Source organism: Furipterus horrens, unplaced genomic scaffold (genome assembly GCF_987537825.1).
Source record: "Furipterus horrens unplaced genomic scaffold, mFurHor1.1.pri manual_scaffold_11, whole genome shotgun sequence".
In the NCBI taxonomy this organism is placed as follows: Eukaryota; Metazoa; Chordata; class Mammalia; order Chiroptera; family Furipteridae; genus Furipterus; species Furipterus horrens.
In genome coordinates, this window is record NW_028327181.1 from 92,466,688 (window position 1) to 92,492,187 (window position 25,500).

At 50.4% G+C, this 25,500-nt stretch overlaps 1 protein-coding gene across 1 annotated transcript in view; it reads left to right on the forward strand.

Moving 5' to 3' along the window:
• The first annotated feature begins 4,895 nt into the window (after nt 1-4,895).
• Nucleotides 4,896-25,500, forward strand: part of ARSG (arylsulfatase G) — a 56,221-nt gene continuing 35,616 nt past the window's right edge. The window contains exons 1-4 of the mRNA XM_090257893.1: nt 4,896-5,345; nt 20,701-20,888; nt 22,626-22,673; nt 23,764-23,875. Of these exons, the coding sequence (XP_090114019.1) occupies nt 5,128-5,345; nt 20,701-20,888; nt 22,626-22,673; nt 23,764-23,875 (566 nt within the window). The 5' untranslated portion in view covers nt 4,896-5,127. The remainder of the gene's footprint in view (nt 5,346-20,700; nt 20,889-22,625; nt 22,674-23,763; nt 23,876-25,500) is intronic.

Below are 25,500 nucleotides of genomic sequence, written 5' to 3' on the forward strand. Positions count from 1 at the left end.
TCCTGTGTACAATGTTTCTTGTGTCTTCTTCAATAAATGTCTCTATTTCTCACATGATGTGGTTGGATACCTTCTGGACAGACCTGGTATGTCAGTAAAATGGAAGGAAAAAAATAGAATGGGAAAAAAAGATTTTCTTTGCATTTCCTGTTGAGTTAAGACTGTGGTCCCCCAGATACGCTCTTAGAAAGCAATCTTCCTGAGTTTGGCCAGCCCCAAACTGACGTGTTAGGGTCTCGGGGCAAAGTTAGGGGCCACAAGGATGTTGATTACACACAGGCGTTAATCACTTCGATCACTGTTTGTCCTGGCTACCACGGTGAGTAGATTTTCTACTGCACTTGGGCTTGGATTAGGGTGAGGCGAATTTAAGCAGGAGCTCATGGTAAGGGTCCTGCAAGGACAGGGCGTTGCGACACCCTTACATTTTGGGCCATGGGCCCTTGGCGCGTCTAGCGCTGTCTGTCGCCCTGGTGAGGCAGTGGACTCCTTGCTTCTCAGCGTCCTCACCTGTCCTGTTGCAGCATGTTTTCCCCTCAGCAGAGCCCCCAGCGGTCTGTTGTTAAGATGTAGTCAAAACTTGCTGCTTCCCGGCAAACCCTCCAGCCTCGCCATTCCTCCCGCCACGGTGTCGACAGTGGCTTCTTTGCCGCCCCTCCCCGGTGCCAGCCCTTGGTGCCTGCTGCCTCCCTTCTCTCCTACAGATCCTTCTAGAAAGATCACCTGCTCAGGGATCACTTTGCACCTGCTCACGCCCACACCCCTGACCCTCTTCCTGCTTTGATTTTGTCCCTGCCCCATTGATTTCCTCATTTCCTTCCCCAGCCCCAGCAAGAAAGCAGCACGAGGGCAGCAGGTTCCCTGTTTCATTCAAGGCTGTGTGCACGGCCCCAAGATCAAGCCCTGCCGCGCGGCGGACGCGTGCTGGGCAGATGCCCGTGTGTCGGGGGAGCCATTTCGGACTACACCTGGCAGCCCCCACGCGAGTCCTGGCCCGGCAGGCACAGGGGCCGGGTTCTGGTCCGAGAGGAAGACAACAGTGCCCTGCCCCCACAAGCCACCCTCCCGGAGCGCCTCTGTCTTTTTTGGCCGCAGCTCATCAGAAGCTTTCTTTCTGGGAAAGGAACGGAGCCCTCTCTGCCCGAAAGGTCGGCCGGACCTTCTGGTTATTTCAGCTGTTTGCAAGGCCCTCCAGCAGGCCGCTCGGCCGCAGGGGGGCCCCCAGGGAGCCAGGGTCAGGGGACGGGCTTCCAGCTCTGGAATTCAGCCGCGGCCAAGCGCATCTTCAGGTCGCCTGGTCCCGCTCACTTCTCAGCCCTCCTGGGAAAGGGCCGCCACGTGGGCCGCGCCGCTCCCCGGAGCATCTTTATCTGTAAACAAGCCTGGAACCCGCAGTCCTGCTTTAAGGTGGGGGTCGTGGAAAAGAACAGGAATCGTTGCAAAGCTGATGGGCAGCTCAGGTTCTCTCTGAGGTCAGGGGTTCATACTGGTGCTCAGCAAGCGTCGCCCCCAGGCAGCCCCGCGGAGCAGATGGGCCTTCCTTGTGCAGTTTGTTGAGTCAGGTGGCCAAGCACCTTCCAGCTCGCTGGAACGCGGGGGGAACGCTTTATTTACCGAAGACTCCCCCTTTTCCTTTAGCCCACAGGAGTGTGCCTTGCTTGTGTCTACTTTCTGTCCTGAGAGGGGGAGGGCGGTGGGTAAAGAGAAGATTGGAGAAATAACCTCAGGGAAGGCACTGAGCTCCAAGTCTCCGCTTGGATTTTTAAAAAATAACCCCCTCCCCATCTTTACTGAGGTCCAGTCGACAAGTGAAATGTGTATGTATGTATGGGGTACAACATGATGTTTGGATTATGAAATGATTACCACAATGAAGCTAATGATTAACACATCGATCTCCTCGTGTATTTCCATCTCTCTATATTTTTTTGTGGTGGAGACGTTTAAGTTCTACTCTCAGCAAATTTCAAGTTTGCAGTACAGGATTATTACCTGCAGTTGCCATGCTGACCTTAGCCCTCCAGAAGTTATTCATCCCGTGCAAGGGAACGTTTGCTCCTTTGCCTGGTCCCCCCGCCCCCCCCCCCCGCCGCCACCCCCCCCCCCCAGCTCCTGGCAAGCACCATTCTGCGCTCTGCTTCTATGAGTTCAACTTGTAAGATTCCACACATACGTGCGATCGGGCAGTATTTGTCTTTCTGTGCCTGGCTTATTTCACTCAGCATAATGTTTTCTAAGTTCATCTAGGTTCTTATAAATGACAGGGTTTCTTTCTTTTTTAAGGCTGAATAATATTCCATTGTTTATATATTATAGATACAGCCCATTTTCTTTGTTCATTCATCCGTTGATGGGCACTTAGGTTGTTTTTATATCTTGGCTATTATGAAAACTGCTACAAGAAACCCAGGGTGCAGGTATCTCTTCAAGATAATGATTTCATTTTCTGATCTCATTTCCTTTGGATAAATACCCAGTGGTGGGATTTCTGAATCACATGGTCATTCTATTTTTAATATTCTGAGGAACCGCCATACTGTTTCCCATAATGTCAGCTTGGATCTTTTTTTTTTTTTTTTCAGCTGGATCTTAAAGTCTGTGGTTTGGAGTCCATTCTTAGAACGTCTGGTTTGCCTTTTCGTTGTAGTTTTAAAATAAAAGGGGAAAAGAAAGTGTGAGCATGAAGGATAATGCCATGGAGCACTGGCTGAATTAGCTTATTTCTGCTCTTTGAAAATGTTCACTGTTTTATGATTCTCTTTGAAAATCCTCAAAGGAATGTTTTATTGTGGAATGCTTAAGCAAAAACAATCTGTGTTCCCACCTTACTTTTAGCTTCTTTCTTAAGTGAATTGTTTTTTTGAAGCCTTTCCATGTTGAATCTTTCTGAAATGGATTATTGACCAGGAATGAGGCCACTCCAGTATTCCTAGCTGAGCAGCTTGGAGACGAACAAGCTTCCTGTGATTGTTGCCCATGGTCAGAAGCCAGTGGAATGAGCAGGGCCACGGGTGTCTGCGAGGCGCCCTCCTTGTGCACCGCTCTTTCTCCTAGATAGGGAGATGTCTTTGGGGCCTCAAGATCAACAAATACCAGTTGAATCTAATTGACTTTGAAATAATAACTCTCCTTTTAGAAAGCAGAAAAAAAATTGCATTTCTGAACAATTGATTCATTGGCCTCCAGATGACCATGACTGTTTACTTGGACGGCCTTTTTCTGATGAAGTATGTATCTGCCCAGCCTCTGAGTTTATCTAGGTCTTCCAGAACTTACATACCTCCGACTAGCCCCGTCCCCTCAGGCTGGCCCCTGAGGTGGCTTTGCCAGCTATGCATTCCTTCCCAAGGCAGGGGTCACGATGGAGATAGGTCTGCCATAACCCGGTCCTCGTAGCATCTTCATCTGTTACAATTTGGTTCTCCTTTCATCTTCTCCAGAGTTTGGGTGTTCAGCTGAGCTTTTTATTTGGTCCAGAATGTCAGGTCTTTCTCTCCTTAGTAACTTTGTAAACATAAGGAAGTAAACCTGGAGTGATAATTTTATTTTATTTTATGGTTTTCACTTGAAAGCATAACCTTCAACTCCTGTCTCTCGAATTTGAACCTGATTTATTGCTTTTGCATTTGTCCATTGAAGCTGACTCCTCTCTAGTTGGGTTAAGCATCAGTTAGGTTTGTCATCTCCAGTTAGGTTAGTTTTCTTCTAGGACCAGAACTGGGATGTTTTTGTTTCCTGAGCATCTTGGTAATGAATTTGTGACTCTAAGACCAGCAGTGTAGGACTTTCTTGGGAGCTTGTTTAAAATACAGAGCCCAGGACCCAGCCTTACCTATTGAACCTGTATTTTTATAAAGTCCCCAGATGATTTGTGTGTACACCAAAGCATGAGAAACACTGGATGAGCATGTCTTTAGATTTGCTTAGTAAAAATGACCTTGTCAAGATGTAAAGAGACACAATTCCATTAAGAAATAAACATTTTTCTACCATTTTATTATGAAACAGTTCAAACATACAGCAAAATTAAGAGTCCACCATAAGCTCCCATAGAATCTCCACTTAGATTCTACCATGAACTTATTTCTTGACATTTTGTTTCCCCCCCAATTTTTTGGTCAAGAATTTTGTATAGAAATGTTTGTTTCCAGCATGATTGTTAGAAGGGGTCATATCTTGTAATCGGGTTCTCATCCTTTCTTCTAGAATCCTCAGTGAGCTTGATAATGTCACAGTTAGTGTGGGACCCTCTTGTGAATCAGAGAAGCACGGTGGGTGGCCGGGGGGAGCCCTGGGCTCCTGCAGAGGGGGGTGCTTGTCCTCGCCCCATCCAGAACACTGGGCCTCTGCATTCTCAGGGAGACAGCGAGCGGTTTGAGAGAGATGTCGCTCCCACCCCTGTGATTACGGGCTCATTGCAAATACTATTATCATCACGATTTCTCAGGTGGAGAGACTGATGAACCAGTTCAATATTCGAATAACACGAAAAGCATGTGCTGGCGTGGAAAAGCCATTATTTCCTAAGCTACTGAGCACAACACAGCTGTGCTGGCAGGGTTCACTCTGTTTTCTTGTCAATTTTTGTTCTTTCAGGAAACCTCACAGAAACATGAAGCCTTCAACCACCTGGAAGCCAGCAACTCACTGGGGGCTGACTGCAGCTCCTCGGACGTCCAGGTGTTCTGCAGATGTGAGATTTTGCCCAGCACTCGCCAGCTGGAGTCCCGACCAGATGCAAGGCTTGTGCTTTGGCTCTGACATCTCTGAGCACAGACGGGTCACTTTCTAATCGGCCCCAGGGCAGTTGTGGACACTGATTCTGATGGTGGCACATCGCCAGTCATCTCGGAGCTGTGGTGGGGACAGTGAGATTTGAGGGTGCAAATTGCCTGTCTTGAGTTAGGCTTCTAGATGGGGGACTCATTTCTGCAGCTCCTACCACCCCTGCAGGCACCGCGACCGCCACCACGAGAACACTGAGCCCCAGCATGCTCATCTTTACAGTGCGTAGGTTGGAATATCTTGTTGCGAAACACTGATCTCCGGGAACTCCCTGCACTGACAGTGAGCAGAAGGGGACTGTCAGAGAAGTCTGGTGGTGGCCTGCCATCACGCCATACCGCCATGGCCTGGCTTTTGCTAAAGGTTTTATTGGTGGGGGTGAGTTTCTTGGGATGTCTTTATTATCCTCTTGTGAATTTTTGCTTCAGTGAAACAAGAGGCCAGAAACCGAATTTCGTGATCATTTTAGCAGATGACATGGGGTGGGGCGACCTGGGAGCCAATGGGGGAGAAACAAAGGCCACTGCCAACCTTGATAAGATGGCTGCCGCAGGAATGAGGTGAGTCTTGAGGATGCTAAGTCACCTTTTCTGGACGTGTTACTCGGCCTCTTTTGGGGGGGGGAGGGGAAGGCCTAAAGCATTTAAAGGGTAATTAATGGGTCTGCGTTGAATTAACTATGTGAGTGATTAATTTGGTATGAAATCAGTACGGCCTTACGGAGAAACCCATGAATCTGTGTGTCCATCCATCCCCCCGTCATTCTTCCATTTGACAGCATTCAGAGTCTGTTGGGAACAAGATAAACATCCTTGCCCTGAGGTCAGGATTGTCTCATGGTGGAGACACGTTCAGTGGAAAGTAAGGATTAAGATCTAGTACATGAATCTGCAGCAGAAATTTTTGGAGTTCCTGGGAGGGTCTGGAACCCAGCCCGATGGTTCAAAGGAGAAGGTGACCTTTGAAGAACTGAATCAGGGCAGCACAGAAGGCAAGATGGCTGAGGGGGCAGTGCTCACTAGGCACGCGTACCCCACAGGGTCTGCAAAGGCGAGGGCTGTACATCTGAATGGGTCGGTGTTCATACATTTTTTTGTTCACATGCTTTGCCCCCCTCCCTACATAGATAGAGAATAAGCGTCAGCTTCCTGCCCTTGGGTTTTCTTCTTGGGCTGACCCTGATCCGGCTGGTCGGCTCCGATCCCATGTGCCCTGGGTTGACCCGTCCTTCTGATCACTCCAGCTTGCTAGGTGGGAGAAGGCGCGGGGGGCGGGGGGTGGGGGGGTGGGGGGGGCAGCGTCTTGTACCGTGGAGCTGCTCCCCTGAGGTAGGGACCCTTGGGGTCCCTGCATGTGCTCTCTCACCTTTCCAGTCCATCCTTCTCATTTCAGCCCAGGGGAACGTTCTAGAAACACTTCCAGACCTTCCGAGTCATTTTGTGTCCCTGAGGATAAAATCCAAGCTCCAAACAGCCGCTTCCAAGACAAGCCCGTGCCCCGCACGGGTCCCTGCCGCGCCCCGCTGGCTTGCAGGCCCCCTCAGTTGTTGCCTTCCTCATTTTGGGCCTCACCAATGTGATCAGTTCTTCCTGGTGCACTTTCCACTTTCTCTGTTTGATTAGCTTGTGCCCAACATTTGAGTTCCAATTCCATACAAGGTCTCAGGAAAGCCGGCTCGGCCGGATGGCTCAGGGTTACTCTCCCATCGTTGCTGCTGCTCTCCGTGGTGATCACTGACTCATCGGACCACCTGCGTTGTGTTTAATAGCGTCCTCCCCAAATTCCTCTTCACCTGGAACCTCAGAACGTGACCTTATTTGATAACAGGGTCTTTGCAGATGTAATTAGTTAAGGATTTTGATGATGTCATGTAGGATTTAGGGTGGGTCCTAAATCCAATGACTAGTGTTCTTATAAAAAGAGGAGGGGACACAGAGACACACAGAGGTCAAGGTGATGTGAAGTTGGAGGCATCTACAAGCAAAGGACGGCAAGGCTCGCTGGCAACCACAGGAAGCTCGGGGACAGGTGTGGAACTGATTCTGCCTTTGAGCTTCCAGAAGGACCCACTCTTGTAGACATCTGGATTTCAGATTTCTCACCTCCTGAACTGGGAGAGAATCAATTTCCGTCATTTTAAGCCACTGAGTTTGTGGTAATCTGTTATGACAGCCACAGGAAATTCATACACCTCTATTCTAGCTCTGGGCTTCAGGAAGAGAAATGCCATATCTATTCTTCCTCCTTTATCTTCCTGGCCCATAGCACAGTTCTTACACATAGTAGGAGATTCATAAATCTTTGTTCATCAATAAATGGGCCTTGAAATGTCTCCCCAGATATTCCATGTGGGAACTTTTACTGGAAAAAGTTAATCCATACCATTTACCAGCTCTTCAAAGGGAACTGGGTTGCCAAATGCTTAGCAACTTCTGCGTTTAGCGTTGAGTGGGTTAGTGGGGAAATAGCAGGCCCATGATTTAAACTGACTTTGAGAAGACCTGACGTTCTTCTTAGGAGCTGTCCCTGCCTGCATGCTCTCCTCCTGAGCAGAAGGGGCCTCTCAGGGGCCAGATGCAAACACAGTTTGGTGGGCTCTCCAATTTTTTCTCCTATTAACGACAATATTTTCTCCATGTGAGCCATGTGACGGGCCCGGCAGACAGCCCTTTGGCCTGAGGCTTCACTCCATGCTTTGTTGACAGGAAGGTGGGCTTCCTGTGAGACCAGGGATTAGTCTTTCCCTGGCTTTTCCCTGCCTGCTCATGGCCAGTGGGGAATCGTGACCTTCAGACAAGAACACGTACTGCCAAACAGGGTGACCTGAGAAGTATCTTTTCTCTTGTTTTTTAAAAAAAATTAGCATGTTAGTTTCCTAGTACTGACATGACAGAGCACTGCAAACCGGTGGCTTAAGCAACACGAATTTACCCCCTCGCAGTTCCGACATCTGGAAGTCCTAAATCGAGGTGTCAACAGGGCTGATTCCTTCTGGAAGCCCGGAGGGAGACTCTGTTCCATGCCCCTCTCTTCTGTCTTGTGTTGGTTGCAGGCAATCCTTGGCCTGCCTCGGTTTACAGACACAGCCCTCTGTTCTCTCCCTCCATTGTCACATGGCGCTCTCTCTGCATGTGCACATCTGAACCTCCTTCTTATAAGGGCGCCAGTCATTGGATTTAAGACTCATCCTAATCCAGTATGACCTCAAAGACCCTATTCCCGAATAAGGTCGCGTTCATAGGTTCTGGATAGACATGAAATGTGGGGAGTGGGGCACTATTCAACCCAGGACAAATAGCTATGCTCTATATAATTCAGTCTTCATACAGCAAACATTTATTGGGCACCTGCTAGTTGCAGACTATGTTAGAAACAGAGGTGAAGATGGCCTCCCATGCTTAAAACAATGCCTAGCCTATGGTAGGTCCTCAAACATGATTGTTTGTATGTTTGGACTCCTGGGTCTAACTTTCTGGACATGCATAGATGAGTTCACCACAGCATGGGGGCTGGAACCAGACTGTCCAGGTCTTTCACGTACTAGCTCTGAGACACTTGGCTCATATACTGAGCATTCCTGGGCCTCAGTTTGCTCATCTCTAAAATGGGCCAAAGATGGCCTACTTTGTAGGGTCATTTTGAGGAGGAAATGCATTAAGTCACAGTAGAAGAGTCTCTGGCACATATAGGTGCCTGGTGGCTGTTAGCTCTTACTGTCCCCGGTGACATTGGCTCTGCTGCCCGGCTTTCCTCCCTGTCCCCCTGCCCTGGCTGACCCTTCTCTGTCTGGGCCCTGACCCCCACCCCTTCCCAAGCTGGGCCGTAGAACTGGACTGCCCTCTCAGAGTCTGCTTGATTCCACCGCCACCGCACGCTGTTAGTTTCTTTGTCGTTGTTGTTTGAACCTGGCCGTGAGACGTGCCATTTGCCACACATGTGCACTGCACAGGCACCATTCACAACACAGTTGTGACGTCATCCTTGTGGCAGAACAGCGGGGTCCTTGGGAGAAGAAAAGAATCTCTAGTGTCTCGGTCCCGCTGTTCCCTTTCAGAGTCCCTAAGCTCCGTCACACGGAGACAAAGCAGGACTGTGGTCTAAAACCCCAGGGCCTTGAGCTCACGAACAGTGCCTCAGAGCATCCACATTGCATAGCACGTAGGGGAAACGGAGGCTTAAAGAGACATGCAGTGTTTTTACTGTTAGAGTGAACTCTCTAACGTGTGGGGCAGATCATCTCATTTGTAGATTCACCCTGTTGAAAATCATAACAAGTCACTTCTCTGTGGAAAAAATGAAAGCTGTCAGAGGGAGTCGTTGTTCGGGGCTCCCTGGTGTCCGTGACTGCCCACGTGCACGCAGGGAGGCTGCCACCCTCTTGCGCTTGTCGGTAGGTCCACCGGGCGACATGTTTTGCCCTTGACCTTGTGGGCTGTCCTTTTGCCTGGAGTGTCTTGTGCACATCTGAGCTGGGCAGCGCTGGCGAACATTTGAAAGTTTAATAAAGGCGGGATAACCTGAGAAAATCAAAGTGTTGGAATTTAAATGAAAATGCCAGCAACTTAGTAACCAACTACACAGTGAGCTTTTGAAGCGGTTAGAAAACTCACACGGTGATGTGGGTTAGAGGAACAGATTGCTTATGCTTTAAGGAAGATGGCAAATGCATTGAACAGGTGTTTTTTCCAGCTCTTCAGGCAGCGTGAAGAATATGGAAACCATTAGGAGGACCCAGTGAATAAGCTTCCTGATTCAACACCGGTTTGGTTCTTGGGAGCAGCATGTCCAGGGAAGGCCAATGTTCGTTTCACCTGATAGGAACAAGTGATGTATTTCTTGAAAATTTACAGGTTAAGAAGTAACTTGCGTAAATCTGTCTGGGCGACTGGATTCAGGCAGCGGCTTAGGGTGTCCAGCCTGGGGTTTGAGCACTTGAGTCATCATGACCCACAGGTGTCCTGTGGGGAGAGAAGGATGACCAGTGCTACAGAGATGTGGTCCCAGCCAGCGAAGCCCAAGTTCTTCCCGCTCCCCCGAGTTGTCCGCTAGGCTGGCTCGGAAGCGAGGTTGACTGTACGTTGTAAATACATTTACGAAACTGAATGGCCTTGCAATATGTTCACTGCACCTCGAATGCTCTCCCTTCCTGCTTCACCTCTTCTCTGCCAACAATTTAATTTTGCACGTCAGTGCTGTTCCTGAGAGTTGTAGGCAGTGGCTTAGCTAGAAGTCAAAGCTCAAGGTTCACTGCGGGAAGGTCAGAGGCTCTCAGGGGCTGAGGCTGGTTCTGAAAATGGCCTCAGTCAAACCCCTGATTTGGTTTCTGTTCTCAGCGTTGGCTTTTGCAAAAATCCGTCCATCCTGTTACCTTTCAGGATTTTCTCAGCCATCCTGCCGCCCTTGGGACTTTGCAGGAACCGAGAGGAAGAGGAGAACCCGGCCGGCACTCTCTCCGAACTGCAGGGACTGGAATGGGTTCTTGAGGTCCTGAGTTCTGGCGGACACCATGAGAGCTAGGGCAGAAGGGACTTTCTGAAGGAGACTTCCATTAGGAAGAGAAAGACCCTTCCTCCACCATGTAATTCCCTTCCAGCTTTACTTATTACCCCCGCAATAATTCAGATTGAGGGGTGAGGACCCTCATCATGGAGACATCTTGTCCTGTGACCTTCATCATTAACTCTGAGATGTTTGCTTGGGAGGTCCCAGCCTGTCTTTTCCTGGTAGGCTCTCAGCATCATGGGACAGGCAGCTTTATACCTTTGCCCTTTGGTAAGTAAGTCAAATGGACATAAACATCATGTAAATGTCCACCTGGGGCAAGGTGAAGTCTTTAGAGGTGGCACTGCGGGTTTGAACCTTGTGGCTCTGTTTAATAGATGGGGACATCCAGGAACATGATGATCTAGATGGCAGCTAATCTTAGAGAAAAGGAACTGAAATATTAACCAGCATGGCCTGGGTGCCAGCTTGCTTCACAGCTGCACATTCAAAATAGCCTGGCCGGTGGCTATCATTCGTTCCCCTGTTAAGCCTCCCAACTGCATTCATTCAACAGGGAATCTCTGCTAAGAGCAGGTCATGCCGCAAAGGCCCAGCCAGCTCTGCCCCTCAGGGCCTTATAGCCTGGTGGCAATTAAGACAAGAAGACCAGCATTTAGAATGCAGAAGGGTGTTGTAGTGGCAGAGCAGGGATTCCCGACATGTCCCACCTTTAATAACCTGAGCTGACATCCCAGGGGATGGAATGAGCACATTATTTACACACTGCTCACAGTCTAGAATGGAAAAGCTGCATGCTGGGATCTCCCCTTTGGGTGGTAAAGCTCTGAGCTAAAATCGTGTTAAAGATAGTGCTGTGGGACTGTAAGAAAAGAAAGGCATTTCTCCAGAGGGAAGCCAAGAGGTAGTCAATAAAGCTTATCTGTTAGGACCTGAATGCTGAGACCTTAAAGACAAGTAGGAATTGGCCAGACAAAGGGGCAGGAAGGGAGTGTCCTAGGCAGAGGGAAACGAGGAAGCAAAGACCCAGAGCTGAAAGGTGTCTCATTCCCTCAGCAGATGTTCCTGCAGGCTCCCCCAGGTCCTGTCCTAGGCGCTGGGAATAGATGTGCAATCCCGACATGAAAAGCTCTCCCTGTCCTGGGGCTGGCTTGCATTCTGGTGGCTGAGGATGGCTGGGACAGGGAGTGGGAGGTTGACCTAGAGGACGTGCAGCTGGTGATGGGCACTGAGTACGTGCTCAAGGGTTCAGGCTGGGTCCCAAAGTCAGCGGGGCGCCCTGAGCACTGAAGCCGTCCACCTGCATTTGAGATGGGTTGTTCCAGTTTACTGGGGGTGATCTACTCTGGCGGCTTGGAAGGCAGGGGGCGTATTGCAGGCACCTCCAGGATGGCTTGGCTCAAGCTTGTGGCAACAGGGAGAAGTGTCCGGTCTAGGAGGCGCTGAGATGCCCGTGTATGCGTCTTTTACAGGTCACTGGTGTGTGTCCTTCCTTGAGTGTGAATGTGTGTGTATTCACAAGGAAACAGGGAAACTGAAGAGGAAAGGAAAAAATTGCCAAGGATCACACCAGGTTTAGCAGTCAGGAATCCTTTTTTTTTTTTTTTTTTTAAGATCAAATGTATGAGTAGTTGTTTGAATGAATGAATGAATGAAGGAGTAAACGAAACACAAGCTTTGCTATTTGCTTGTAATTTACCAAGGGCCTGCATCCTGGATGTATCTCAGTTATCCCACCCCCTTCAGGAGATGGTTAAACCTGAAGGATGCCTCTGCTCTCTTCCCAGTTAACAGAAGGAAACATGGAGGCTGAGGTGAGCTGGTCTAAGTCCTACCTGAGCGTTTTTCTAGTTCTCACTTCCCACTGCTGTCCCTCTGCCCACAAAGGCCACAGCAAATGATTTTTAAAACCTGTTTCCACCTCCAAGCCTTTAAATTATGAATGGAGCAAAGACAGTTCTTATTCCAGCCACACAGCAAGGTAGAGAGTCGCTGCAGAAGGCCTCGTCTATTTTAAATTCCTTATAAACGAAGGCTGGACACACTTAACTTTGCAACGTTCTGCCTCTCCAGGGCTCCCGTGGTGGCGTTTCCAGCACTAATGGTCCCTGATTCTAATACACGAAATTTATGCGACAGCAAGTTGCTTTGGTTTCCGTCTGGCTGTGTGTTAATTTAAGCTGATTTTCCTGTTAACAGGCTGCTGTACTGTCTGGCTCTGTGTTTCCAGCTTTGCTTTACAATGCATTTTCAGACTTTAATTAGGACCCCCGTTGGCGAACTGGCCTGAGCCTGCCCAGATAGATCTAGGGAAAAACAAAAGACGCTTTCCAAGGAGCAAGACCATTTTATTACTTATTAATCGGTCCCTGCCGAACGGAGACAGAGGTGGGTGAGGGGGAAAGTGACGTGCAGGTCAGTTCATAGGGCTGCGTGGGATGTGTTAGGTGCTGTGTTTTCTTTTGTTCTGTTTTTTGAGAGGAGTCAGGGCTCTCCAAAAACTTGGAAATAAAGGAAGTAAAATTGTTTCTGAGAGTTAAGCTATGAACTTTATCACAGCGGGGAACGAATCGAGCCCTAGAACATCAGCTTAAGCGATTATGTGGTAAGTGGACTAACGTGTTTTTTCCAATCAAACGACCTGGGCCTCTCTGTCTTCCAGTGTCGTTGGTTCATCCGCCGGATTTGGCGGGGGCAGCTCCGTCCCAGCACGGCACCCTGCCTGGGGCTGGAGTGGTAACGCTAATCCCCATCCTCACAGCACCTACTGCCTGGGAAGAAACTCGGAGCTACAGCTTAGACATGTGCCGTGGCTATTTCCAAGGCATTAACGTGGCCAAGGAGAGACCCCATTCAGGACAGTCGGGAAAACCAGGCAAGCGGGGTCAGGATTGCCACGTATTTTTGGCACTGCCCAGGTGTATCTGCTTGGGCTGCTAGAACAAATAGAGCAGTAGCTTCAACAATATACTTTTTTTTTTTTTTTTACAGTTTTGGAGACTGGGAAGTTCATGGTCAGGTTGCCAGCATGGTCAGGTTCTGCTAACAGCTTTCTTCCTGGATGGCAGATGGCCAACCTCTCTTCGTGTCTTCACATGGGGGGTAGAGAGAGCTCTAGTTTCCTCTTCTTAAAAGGTCACCAATCCCTCCATGGGAGCTCTACCCTCGTGACCTCATCTTAACCTGATCACCTCAAAGGCCCCACCTCCTAATACCATCACTTTAGAATTTCAACGTATGTATTTTGGGGGACACAGACATTCAGTCTGTGGCCCGGGGGGGTGGTGGGGAATGATGATCAGCAGCCTTTGAGAATCCCAGATCCCCCGGCAAAGTCAGTCCACAGTGGACACAAGTCCCTTAAGCTTGGCAACTGAAGGACTTTTTCTTTGATCCATTTGAATGCCCTTAGCATTAAGTCACCTCACGCTCACCAAGGCAAAGTGCGGATTCTGGTTTCCTGTGTGATTTGTGATGGCTGACACTGGTTCCTGGGCCCCTCCCTGGACGTCCGTTGGGAAATGGGCATTCTCGTGTCTCTGTGTCTGACAGTGTCGTGTGGACGTGAATGAGGCTTTGGGGCTGATACCACCAAGAGTGAGACTTGAAACCTCCTCAGCCTAAGACCAGGGAGCGCAGGGCAGGGGACAGGCCCAGGAGTCACGTGGAAGAGCAGGGGGAGAAGGCGGGGGTCACTGTAGGAAGCGCAGCCGATAGTGGTTCTAGTGAGCGCTCTGGTGCTCTCGGGGGGATGCTGCATCAGATAGGAAAGGGCTGCAGAAGACTCGCATGCTCTAGAAGTCAAAGCCAAGACCCAACCTCCTGGGGTGGGGGAGGGGAGGAAAGGTTTTGCGACGGTAGTAGGTCCTGAAGGATAGGGAGGGATTTGTCAGGGCAAGACGAGGGGGTAAGCCCTCTGGGCTGAGATAGGGAACAGCCAAGGCCTTGAGCTGGAGAGCTGGGCATGGGAGGGAGGGGTGTGAGATCTTCCAGGAATTAAGAGTCCTGTTGGACTGAACCCTGGGCCTACATAGGTGGTTTATTAGTGTCCTGGAGTTGCCACAACAAAGGACCATAGACCGAAATTTATTCTCACAGTTCTGGAGGCTAGATGTTAAAAATCAAGGTGTTGGTAGAGTTACACCCCTTCTGAAGCTCTAGTGGAATTCCTTCCTTGCCTCTTCTGGCTTCTGGTAGCCCCAGGCATCCCTTAGCCCAAGGCAGTGTGATGCCAGTCCCTGCCTCTGTCCTCACATGGCCACCTTCCCACTGTGCCTCTGTGTTTCCGTATGGCATCCTCTCTGTGTCTTTCTCTTATAAGCACATCAGGTATATTGGGCTAAGGACCCATCCCGCTCCAGTATAACCTCAGCTTCACTACTCTCTGCAATGACTTTCTAAATATAAGGTCACATTCTGAAGGAGGGGCTTAGGACTGCAATATATCCTTTCGGGGGACACAATTCAACCCAGAGCAGGCAGCAGTGACTCAGAGGGCTGAAGTGGCAGGGTGAACCAGAGCATGGGAGGTAACGGGGGCCAAGTAGAAGGAAGTCACTGGAAGACTGGGGCTGAGAGATGGCGTGCCTCATCAGTGCGCTCTCATGAGTGGGAGAGGGTCAGCCTGGCCTCTTGGAAGGTCCCCAAAGTGACTTAGGTGAGCGACAATGACCACGTTGATGGCATCATGGGAATGGGAGCATCTGAAGGAATCAGGAACTCGCACAAGTACTTGAAGACACACTCTAGCCAGTTTGACCAGGAAGGGAGTTGTCACTGGCATTTGGAGGGAGGGCTCTGAGCTCAGCTCCGTGCATGGTGGGGCCAATGGGACCTGCGACATAGGTGTGGCAGTGAATGTGATGCCCATGTCGTACCAACAGCAGCCGAGTGCCACTTGCCCTTGGAATTCCGGCCACTCACGCCCTGCTCACTGCTCCCCTGCTGTACTGGAATGTCCCTTTTCTCCTCAATTAGCTAGTTATGACAGTAGTCATGCGGGCTACCGTGAATTTTTAAAAAACCTACTCCATACCTCAAGCTCTGCTCAGCGCTTCATGCGCATCATCCCGTTAGATCCCTGAAGTAACCTGGTGATGTAGGGATGGTGGTGCCTATTTTGCAGATGAAGAGACTGAGACCTAGATTAAGTCGCCTGTCTAGTCTCACACTAGAGGGAGCTGGGGCCAGATTTGACTCAAGCTTATTTGTCCGCACTTGTACCCTTCCCACACCTGCCTCCCATAACACTTTCTTTGTAGTTCTTATACATAGGGCTCATCTTTTTTTAAAAATTTAATCCAGATATGCTCTGCCAAAGCATAAGCTTCCTGATGGAAAAGGCTGTGGCTTCCTCCCTGTCGCTCCCTCTGCTATGGTTGACTAAACTAACCCTCAGCTCCTAGGTCACGGGTTTGAGGTGAAAGGTGACATGCCGGTGTATCTGCTGCAAGGCAGAGAGATGGGTGAGGGAAGGAATGTCTCAATGTCTGCATAACCAGCTGCTGGAGAGACAGTGTCTCGGTGACCACCGAGGATCTGGCTGAACAAGCCAACGTCCATGCAGGCTAGGCTGTTCCACCAGGTGGGAACAGCTGTGTCACCAGTACAGTGCAGGACCCCAACTGCTGACGGTAGGGAAACAGCCTCTGGAGGTCTGGCACCAGACCCCAGGGTCATTGGTGGGAACGGGCAGACACGCATGCTCCTGTGGAACTCCATTCTAGATGAGGGAGCTGGGCAGCAAGCAAGGAGCCCAAATCCGTGAACAAGGTGAGGTCAGAGATGACGAGGGCTGGGGACAAAACAGGACCAGGATGTGGTGGACAATGCTCAGGTTACGAAAGGCCTTCCCGGGGTGAAAGGAGAGCTGAAACCCACATGACAAGGAAGGGCCAGCCATGTGGAGATTAGAACAGAGCTTTCCAGGCAGAGGGGACATTACAAGGGCCCGAGGCAGGAGCAAGTTTGTGGTGTTCCAGGAAGAGAAATTCTGGACGGCGTGGCCTGGGGGACAGTGGGGAGACGTTGGATGGGGTCTGATCACCTGGGCCAGTGCGTTCCCATATTTCCTACCTGGTGTCACCCGTAGAAACTGATCATAGTTGTGCCCCTTCCCACCGAGGCGGTGGGAGGTGGACAGCCAGAGGCTTCACCCAGGACACCCCAAGGGCCCCTCCATATTTTCTGCTCGAAGGAGATCTCTTTCCCTGGAACTGTGCAGGGCACAGACAGCCGCCGGTTGCCGCGGGCCCCTCCTGGCTGTCCCTGGGGCTAAACCTGATCTCGGTAACCCTAGAACCCACTTGGTCCTACTGTGAGTTCCAGCTCCTGGGCTGGAGTGCCTACTGTAGACCATGGTAATGACTTTGGACTTACTTAGATGACCATGAGAACCCATGAGAGGGTTTCCAGCCAGGAACTAATGCTAGCCGATAACAGTTTTATTATTTGTTTGTTTGTTTATTTTTAGAGAGGGGGAAAGGAGAAAGAGAGGGAGAGAAACATCACTGTGTGGTTGCCTCTCACTTGTGCCCCCAACTGGGGACCTGACGTGCAACCTAGTCATGTGCCCTGACTGGGAATCGAACCAGCGACACTTGGCTCGCAGGCTGACGCTCAATCCACTGAGCCACAGCAGCCAGGGCTGATAACAGTTTTTAAGATCACTGTGGTTGACCCATGGGAGATGGGGAGGGGAAAGGAACTGGGAGTTGGCATTGGAAGTGGGAAGCGAGGCAGCGCACACCGCTGGGCAGACGGGCACTGTTCAGCTCCAGACCACAGCGTGAATGGGGCTCGATGCTCTCCTGTTGCCATCTTGACATACTTAGCAGTTTCTTTAACAGAGGCCCTCACGTTTTCCTTGTGCACGGGGCCCTGCAAATTGGGCAGTTGCTCCTACTGCGGTGCACATAGAGGTGACACCAGCAAGCTCGGGGAATCCCATACAGAACTACAAATGCAAACCAGAATGAATCTGGGCGACAGATGCTCATGACTTCATGCATGTAAAGTGCTTTGAGAAGTGCCTGGATTATGGACGTGCGTTCTAAGCATTAGCTATGAGAGTAATAAGAATTATTATAAGGAACATTTTGGAGTGTGAGCTAGGAGGGTCCTTGTGCTTCAATCACAGGAGAAAGAGGACAGAAGAGGCTTGGTTGGGGTGAACGTTTTCCCGGGAGGAAAAATGTGAGACCCGAGCTGGAGCTGGGTTTGGACCTCTAAGAGTAGCAGTTGCCAGCTACTTGCAACATCCAGGGCCCTGGATTTTAGTTCCAGGGTCTTGATGCCTTCCCCTCCCCCCACCATGGAGCCCCGTGTGTCTGGCCAGGCTGGGAAGCCAGAGCTGTGAGCCCAGGCAGCCCTGAGGCCTGCGGGGAGGCCTGGCCCAGCACGTGTGACGTCAACAGGGCATATTGCAGCGCACACCTTCCCTGTCCTCGGCTGTCAGATGAAGACATCACATGGCCTGCTTCCGGGTGTGGCTTCGGGGCCAGTACAATCAGACAGTCCGTGCTGGGTTCTCACAGTGCTCTGTCACTGCCCCGCAATACTGACTCTTCTTTGCCACTTGTCAACTTGAAAAGTGGCGTGAGGGTTTTGAGCATGTTCCGGGACTGAGGCCCAGGTCTGGTGAGTAAGACTCGTGGTGTTGTACGAAAGCCAAGAGGACAGTGGCATCCACTCAGCGTGCATGGGGCAGTGCCCACTCCGTGAGAGAGTGGGGCATCGTTCCGGCTGTGTATTGCTGAGTGGCAAACTGCAAAACTACCCCCCAGAGTGAGTAGCTTCAAACAGCAACTATTTTATTATATCGCATGATTTTGTGGGTGAGGAATTCAGTCATATCCTGGGTGGGCTATTCTTTTTTTTCACGTTGTGTTGACGAAGGTCAGTCCATGGAACTCAGCAAGGAGATGGGTGGGCGTCTCAGGTGGTCTCACTTGTGCGTCTGACCTCTTGATGAGGTCGTTGGCCACAGCGCCTACAGACAGCCTCTCCAGCGTGGCTGTCGGGGATAGTCTAGCTTCTTCTGTGGCAGTTCACAGTATTTCGGGGGGTGGGGGGAAGGTGGAAGCTGCCAGTCTTGTAAGGCCAGAGCCTAATGGTCAAAACAGTCACTCAGTCAAGGGGAGGGGACTCAGACCTCACTTCCCAATGGGAGGCTTGTCAAAGATGCGTGGCCACCTTTCCGCTGCCCTGAACACGAACACAAAGAATTATAGTTCATTGTATAAAGGACAGGCCAAAAGCAAGACAATTACGCAGAGAAGAGGGGGCCCTGATTCCTGGCAAGCATGGGGGCAGAAGGAGCACAGATAGCTTGAGGGAGAGGAGAGCCAGGGAAGGCGACAGAGAGGTGGTAATATTTGAGCTAGGTCACGGAGACAGCTGGGACTTGCCAATCAAGATGAGGGAGGCTAGCAGGAGGGAGGCCTTCCCAGTGGTTGGACCAGCACGTGCAAAGGCACAGAGGTGTGGGAGAAATATTGTGTGTGGGGAGCACAGGGTGTGGAGGAGTGGGGAAGCAGAGGAGTCGGAGGAAGCGGGTAGAGCGAGACCATGTTTTTCAGTAAGAAATTGTGTTGATCAGACTTGCATTGTTGGAAGACCTTTGCATTAACGTGGGGGATGGGGTTGGCGTGGCAGGAAGATCAACCTCTTGTCATAATTTTTACTCTAACTCCTAAGGACCTCTATTGAGGCAGTGACAGTGGGTGGCAGAGAGGGGACAGATCCAGGAGTCATTTAGGAGGCAGAAGCAATAGAACTTGGTGACCAGTTTGACAGGAGGGGTGAGCAAGAGTGAAGGGGATGTGATGTACAGCGTGATGACGATAGTTAACAATACTATATTGCATATTTAAAAGTTGCTAAGAGAGTAGATCTCAAAAGTTCTCATTACAAGAAAACAATATTGCATGTGAGGTGCTGGGTGTGATCATTTCACAATATATACACATATCAAATCATTCCATTGTGTATCTTAAGTGAATACAATGTGATATGTCAATTATATCTCCATAAAACCGGAAAAAGAATAAAAACATATTTCCACATGGCCAAAACCAAGAAAATGAACAATAATTCCCTGACAGCAACTTATATTCAGTCAATATGAAGTTTCTCTATGTAACCCCCAAATGTGTTATGTTAGCTTGTTTGAACTGGGAGCCAATCAGGGACCGTGCATTACATTTGGTTACGTCTATTTCGTCTCCTTTAATGGACAGCATCCCCCCTCTGTCCACTTTCCCCTCAGATAGTGACTTTTTAAAAGAGATCAACCAGTTGCGGAATGTCTAGAGACTGGTTTGTGAACTTCTTTCCTTGTGGCGTCCAAAAGTTTGTTCTTCTGTTAGCTGTGTTCTGTGACCTGGGAATTAGGTCCAGAGGTCTGAAGAGATCAAGGTTTAAGTGTTTGGCAAGAATCTTTGCTGTTATGAACTTCATATTGCATCCCAGGAGGAGGCACACAAGGTCAAGTTGCCTCATTGGTAGTGACATGAAGTTTACTCGTGTTCCTTGAGGGTAGGAAAATGGCTAGACTTTTTATATTTCTCCCTAGTGTCTGAAAAAGGGCCGGGTATTGGTAATATGCAGTAGATACAGTCAGTTCTTGTTATTGGCAGTAGTTACATACTATAGAGTCACTGTGAACATTGAATTAAAGAAGATGGAGTCACTGTTTTTAGGGGAAATACGGGGTTAGGTCCCTGGGAGCCTCTGGCCACATTTTCCTCAACTAATCAGTACAGAACCTTGTTTTATGTTTCTTTTTAAAGGCCCCTTATTTAATACATATTTCTGATTCATTAACATTGAACTCGCAGCCAACAGCACTCTACCACATTCCTGAGTGGAGCTTATATAACACTTGTATTTTTTTTTTCCGTAAGGAACACTGGCCAGCACTTCAGCACTGTGCTTGAGGGCCATTTTAAACAGAGATCAGCAATACAAAGAACAAAAATGCAAAAAAAGAACCATGGTTATAAACAGGCAGCAAAAAGGAGGCCACCTGCTTACGGTGTGAGGGTCGACCTCAGCTGGGGACAAGCGTGTGGGGTGACTCAGACCTTTCAAAGGTCATCCCGTGTCTCTGTATAACTGCTTCCGAGCCACCGAGGATTGATTTGGGGCTTACAAACAAACTTAGGAAATGTGGGATCTTTGGATACGAGGATCAGTGAAATACGCTGGATTACATCAAAAGGAATGATTTCTGTGACCTGGGATTAGTCACGTTCCCTCTCTGGACTTCATTTTCCTTACCTGTTCCGCTCCTGGGCCATGTCTGAGTTTTTCCCAAGCACTAGAATCGTCAGAACCGAGTGGCAATCGATTTTTCTCGCGGTTTGTCTTCCTGTGGTTGGAGAGATCTGGATCACTTTCCTTCCCATGCAGGTTTGTGGATTTCCACGCGGCTGCCTCCACCTGCTCCCCGTCCCGGGCTTCCCTCCTCACTGGCCGCCTGGGCCTTCGCAATGGAGTCACACACAACTTCGCAGTCACCTCTGCGGGGGGCCTCCCACTCAACGAGACCACCTTGGCCGAGGTGTTGCAGCAGGCTGGCTACGTCACCGGGATGATAGGTAACACCGGCACCCCACAGCCTGGAGCCCTGTCTCCCAGTGCATTTCCTGGGCTGGCTGGTGCCTCGTCTGCTCATGTCTGCCTTCTTGTTGATTTCTTGCCGTACAAGTTACGAATGCATTTGGCTATAAGTAACTGCAAAGACTTAACAGTGGGCGAAACCATATATGAGCTGATTTCCGCTCATTCTGATAAACTTAGAGGTAAGTGGCTGCTTTCACGGGCTTAGCCACTGCAAGAAATCATTTTCTGCTCTGCTGTCCTTAGTACGTTGGCTTTTGTCCTCATGGTTGTCCTAGAGCCGCTCCAGTGCCGTTCACCATGATTTGGCTTCAAGGAAGGAAAGAAAGAGGGGAGGCAGTGCAAACCCCATTTGTTCACCTTTATCAGGAAAGTAAGTGTTTTTTCTCAGTCCCAGAAGTGCACGTCAGTCTTACTGGTGGGAGCTGGGCCACGTGCCCATCCTTTGTGGCCAGGAAGGCTGGGAAGCGGGGGTCAGGATTATAACAACTGATTGGGCCTCGGGCACGGGTCCCCGGCCCCCAAACAGAACCACAGTTCGGAGTCAGACACGTGCACACACGGCGTAGGGCAGGCAAACAGCAGCGTCTGCCACGCTGTCCAGCAGCTTTCCTTTCTTCCTGGGTCCGCAGCTCTTCCTTAGCGTTTGCCGTGTGCCACGCGGGGCGTTTATTTGCACCAGGGCACGGTCGTGCCTTGCGAGGTTATGATTCCCCCCTTGTCTAGGCGAGAACACTGAGTTTAGGCAGAGAGGCTTGCTCAGTGTTGCCTGGCCTGGAGCTGGCGGGTGCAGACGGGCGCGCCTGGCCCCACTTCTTCTGGGTGCTGGTCACCCCTCCCCCGCGCAGGGAGATGGCGGCCCAGCCATGCCAACAGAATCCCCAGGCTGCCTGTGCTTGTTACGCCGGCTCTGCGAGAGCTGGGTCCAGCGGGATTCCTGCCTCCTGCCACCGTGCGTGAAGTGGCCAGGGACGGTCCCACTGTTCGGGCCTTAGTACCATGTTCATTTCTTTGCCCCTTTGCCTTGTGGGTGATTTCCCTGGGATCTTTACTCAGAGGGGAACTAGCAGACCAGAGAGTCCCAGCATCATCAGGGCCCTTGGCGTACCTCACCAGGTATTGCCCCCGGGCCTGGGGCATCTGCAGAGTGAGGCGCAGCCCTGCGTCTGAGTCTCCTCACTTGCGGCCCGATGGGGGCCTCTGCACTTGCATTGCGGCAGGAGGCAGTTTCTTGTTCCTTGTCTGCAGGCGGCTGACGGTGGTCAGAGAAGATGATGAGGTCAGGCAGGAACCAGGCACCCCTGAGACCATGTGGAGTGTGCACCTGCGCCCTTTGCGGGACCCACGCCCGGGAGGCAGAGTGGAGCGGGCAGTGGGCTTTGGGGGGCTGCTGCGGGTGCTGGGACCTCTTGGAGGGGAAGCAGCTCAGCCTGCCGGCTCCTCTGGGCTCCCAGGAATGGCTCGTCTTGCCCTTGCCCTGTACATTGTCCCCGTAGAGCTGCCGCGTCATCTCAGCTTGCTCTCTGTCTCCCTGTGGACTCCCTCTGGGTCCCACAGAGCAAGGCTTGGCGTCCACACTGTGTTTACAGCCTCTCTTCACTTGTCCTCAGTCAAGGGCAACGCTGATAGAGAACTGAGTGTGTGATCAGCGCCCCAGAGGGGCTGGGCGCCTCCGTGGGGATTCCTCTGAAAATCTCTCTCTTGTTTTCCTACAGGCAAGTGGCATCTTGGGCATCACAGCTCTTATCACCCCAACTTCCGTGGTAAGAATTCTTTGGGGGCTTTTTACCTGGGAAACAGAAATAAAGACCTCCGGGTAAAAGGACTGCTTTAATGTTTAAGCCATCCTGCTCTTGCGGCCATCTCTCCTAAGTCAGGATATCTTCACTCACAGCATCACTTGGGTGCATTTAGTGTGCCTGGGCTCCCCTTGATCTCATAGCCCTCTCCCCTGACTCCTTTCCTGTCCCCTCTCCTTGGTTCCCCACCGTGAGCCCCAGTCTTCTACCTGACCCGGTTCCTCCACCTTAGGGAACACTTGGCTGCCATCAAGTCCAGACATATCTAGTGTGATAAGAAGTAAAAGCTGTCTGATGGGTTCACCAAAGCAGGGACCCCGGCCCTGTGGGACTTGGGGGAGGAGGAGGAAGTCCTGTGGGAAACTTCACACTAAAGCATGGGTCGGGGAAGAGACAGGATGAGAGGATCTCAGGAAAAATGTCAACACCAGGTATTCAGGTATCAATTTAACTCTAATACCTGCCCCCGCCCCAGTACCCCAGGCCCAATCCTGCCAGCCTCCCGAGTTCTAGCTGAAATGCCATCTCTTTCTAGCAGCAACCCCTCCCGAAATTTCTGCCCCAGCCCCTCCCCCCTCCCAGCGATGGGGGCCAACTTCTCCCTCTGACGCTCTTGCTGGCTTACTGATGAGCCATCCCCTACAGCGTAACCTGTGTATCTTATTTTCTCTTCAGATGAGCAGTCTTTTGAGGGCAGAATTTATTCTTTTATCCCTTAAAGGGTCATGCCTGTATTAGATTTTCACCAGATACTTCCCGAATGTGTCAGTAATTGCAGTGGGGATGGCAGGTCTTTAATAATTCTCTTTACTTCCTCCCACTCTGGGTTAAATAATCACAAGACGTTTTGCAAATCTGGCCTTCCAGCCAGAGCCCTGCAAAGTGTTTTCTTTGCTCACTACAAAGGGATATTCATCAAATCCTCTTTTAATTACATATTCCGTAGCATGGCGGTATTAAATCGTGGAAAATTACATTTTTGTCCTGGGTGTAAGAATGCAGGCTTGGGGAGCAGAAGCCTGGTGGGGGTGCTGACCAGTGGCCTCTCTTCCAGGTTTTGATTACTACTTTGGAATCCCATACAGCCATGATATGGGCTGCACAGACACCCCGGGCTACAACCATCCTCCTTGCCCAGCGTGCCCACAGGGTGACGGACCGTCAAGGTAACCGGCTACGGGATCCAGAGCAAGGAGAGGTCCTGCAGGTGTGGTCCGTGAGGAGTAAATGAGAGGGGCAGACAGGGCACAGGACAGCAAAAAAAGTACAAGACAACTTTTAGCAAAGCTGAGGTCAGCCACACGTCCTTATTGGACTCTGCTGGGTGCAGCCCGGTACTGCCGCGGCTCCCAGGTGGGGCTTCCCTCCTTCTCTGCCTGCTGGCTTTGCTCCTGGGCCACTCACCTGGGCCAGACACTGGACATAAGGAGGGACACAGGCGAGAAAGGGCACAGGGCTCTTTACGGGCTTCACCCCACTCCCCACCCCTCCTAATAAGCCTGCGTTCTGCTGTTGGAGTGTAGGCACTAAACAAGATGTTGCAAAAACATAGTCAGTGAAATGGACAAATGCTCATGATTAGTAAGCAAAAAAACAAAAAAACAAAACAAAACAAAACAAAACAAAAAAAACCAGGAAACAAATCATCAGCAGTGAGATCCTAACTCTTTCTGCATTTATACGTTTATAGCCCTATCAGGAGAGGCTCCCAGGAAGTATGCCAAAGTGGCCACAACGGGTCATTCGCTCGGGTTGTGGGACTAAGGCTTTTCATTATCTTCCTTTCTCACGGTGTGTTCCCGAAATTCAGTAATGAGCATGTGATACATTAATCACCAGAAAAAGGTCATACACCTTACTCAGGTAATGAAGCAACACAAACCATGTGCCCCGCTTGTTGAGCATGTGCGCCGGGGTCATTTATAAGGTTGCAGGTGTTTCAGCTGCTGGAGAAAGCAGTCTCAGCTGGCTCGTTAACAACACAGTCGTTCATATAATAATGGCTGTTTATTGAGTAATCGGTCCATTCTGGACACTGTATATGTATCTGCAATCCACTGAGTGAGGCAGGGGTTTCTCTGGGCTTTACAGGTAAGGGAGTACCTTGTTGCCCAGGTTACCCTGGACCTCTAAGAGGTGGGGATGGCGACTCAGCCTGGGTGCCTCTGAGTCCAGCCCATGTCCTCCTGATCCAAAATGTGGCTGCTGAAGCAGCAGCAGGGGTATCACCCGGGCACCTGTTAGAAATGCGGAAGTTCAGACCCCACCCCGAGGCCTGCATTTTAACAAGATGCCAGGTGACTCCTGTGTGCACCAGTGTGAGAAGTGCAGCTGCAGAACATCTCACCACCCTTCCTGCCTGGGGTCACAGGTGGCCACGTTGAGGTATGACATAGGCCAGCCAGTCCCTTTTAAAGCCGTGTTAAATCAGATAGGGGTGGGGGAGGTACACCAGGGATAAAGGGTGATGGAAAGAGACTACACTTGGGGTGGTGAGCCCAATATAGTATACAAATGATATATTATACACCCGTATGCCTGAAACCTACATTATTTTATTAACCAATGTCACCCCAATAAAGTCAATAGACATTTAAAAAAATCCAATCGAACAAATGATTAGCATGTGGTGGGTGGTGGTGGGGAGAGTGGAAATGCTGATGGAGTTGCAGGGAGATCATAAAAAGCTGAAAAAGTCAACACGAATGTTGAGATTAGCGTTGTGATGCCCAGGATGGTGATAACTTCTTTCTTCTTTTTAGAAAATTGTGGTCCTTGGAGATTATCTACC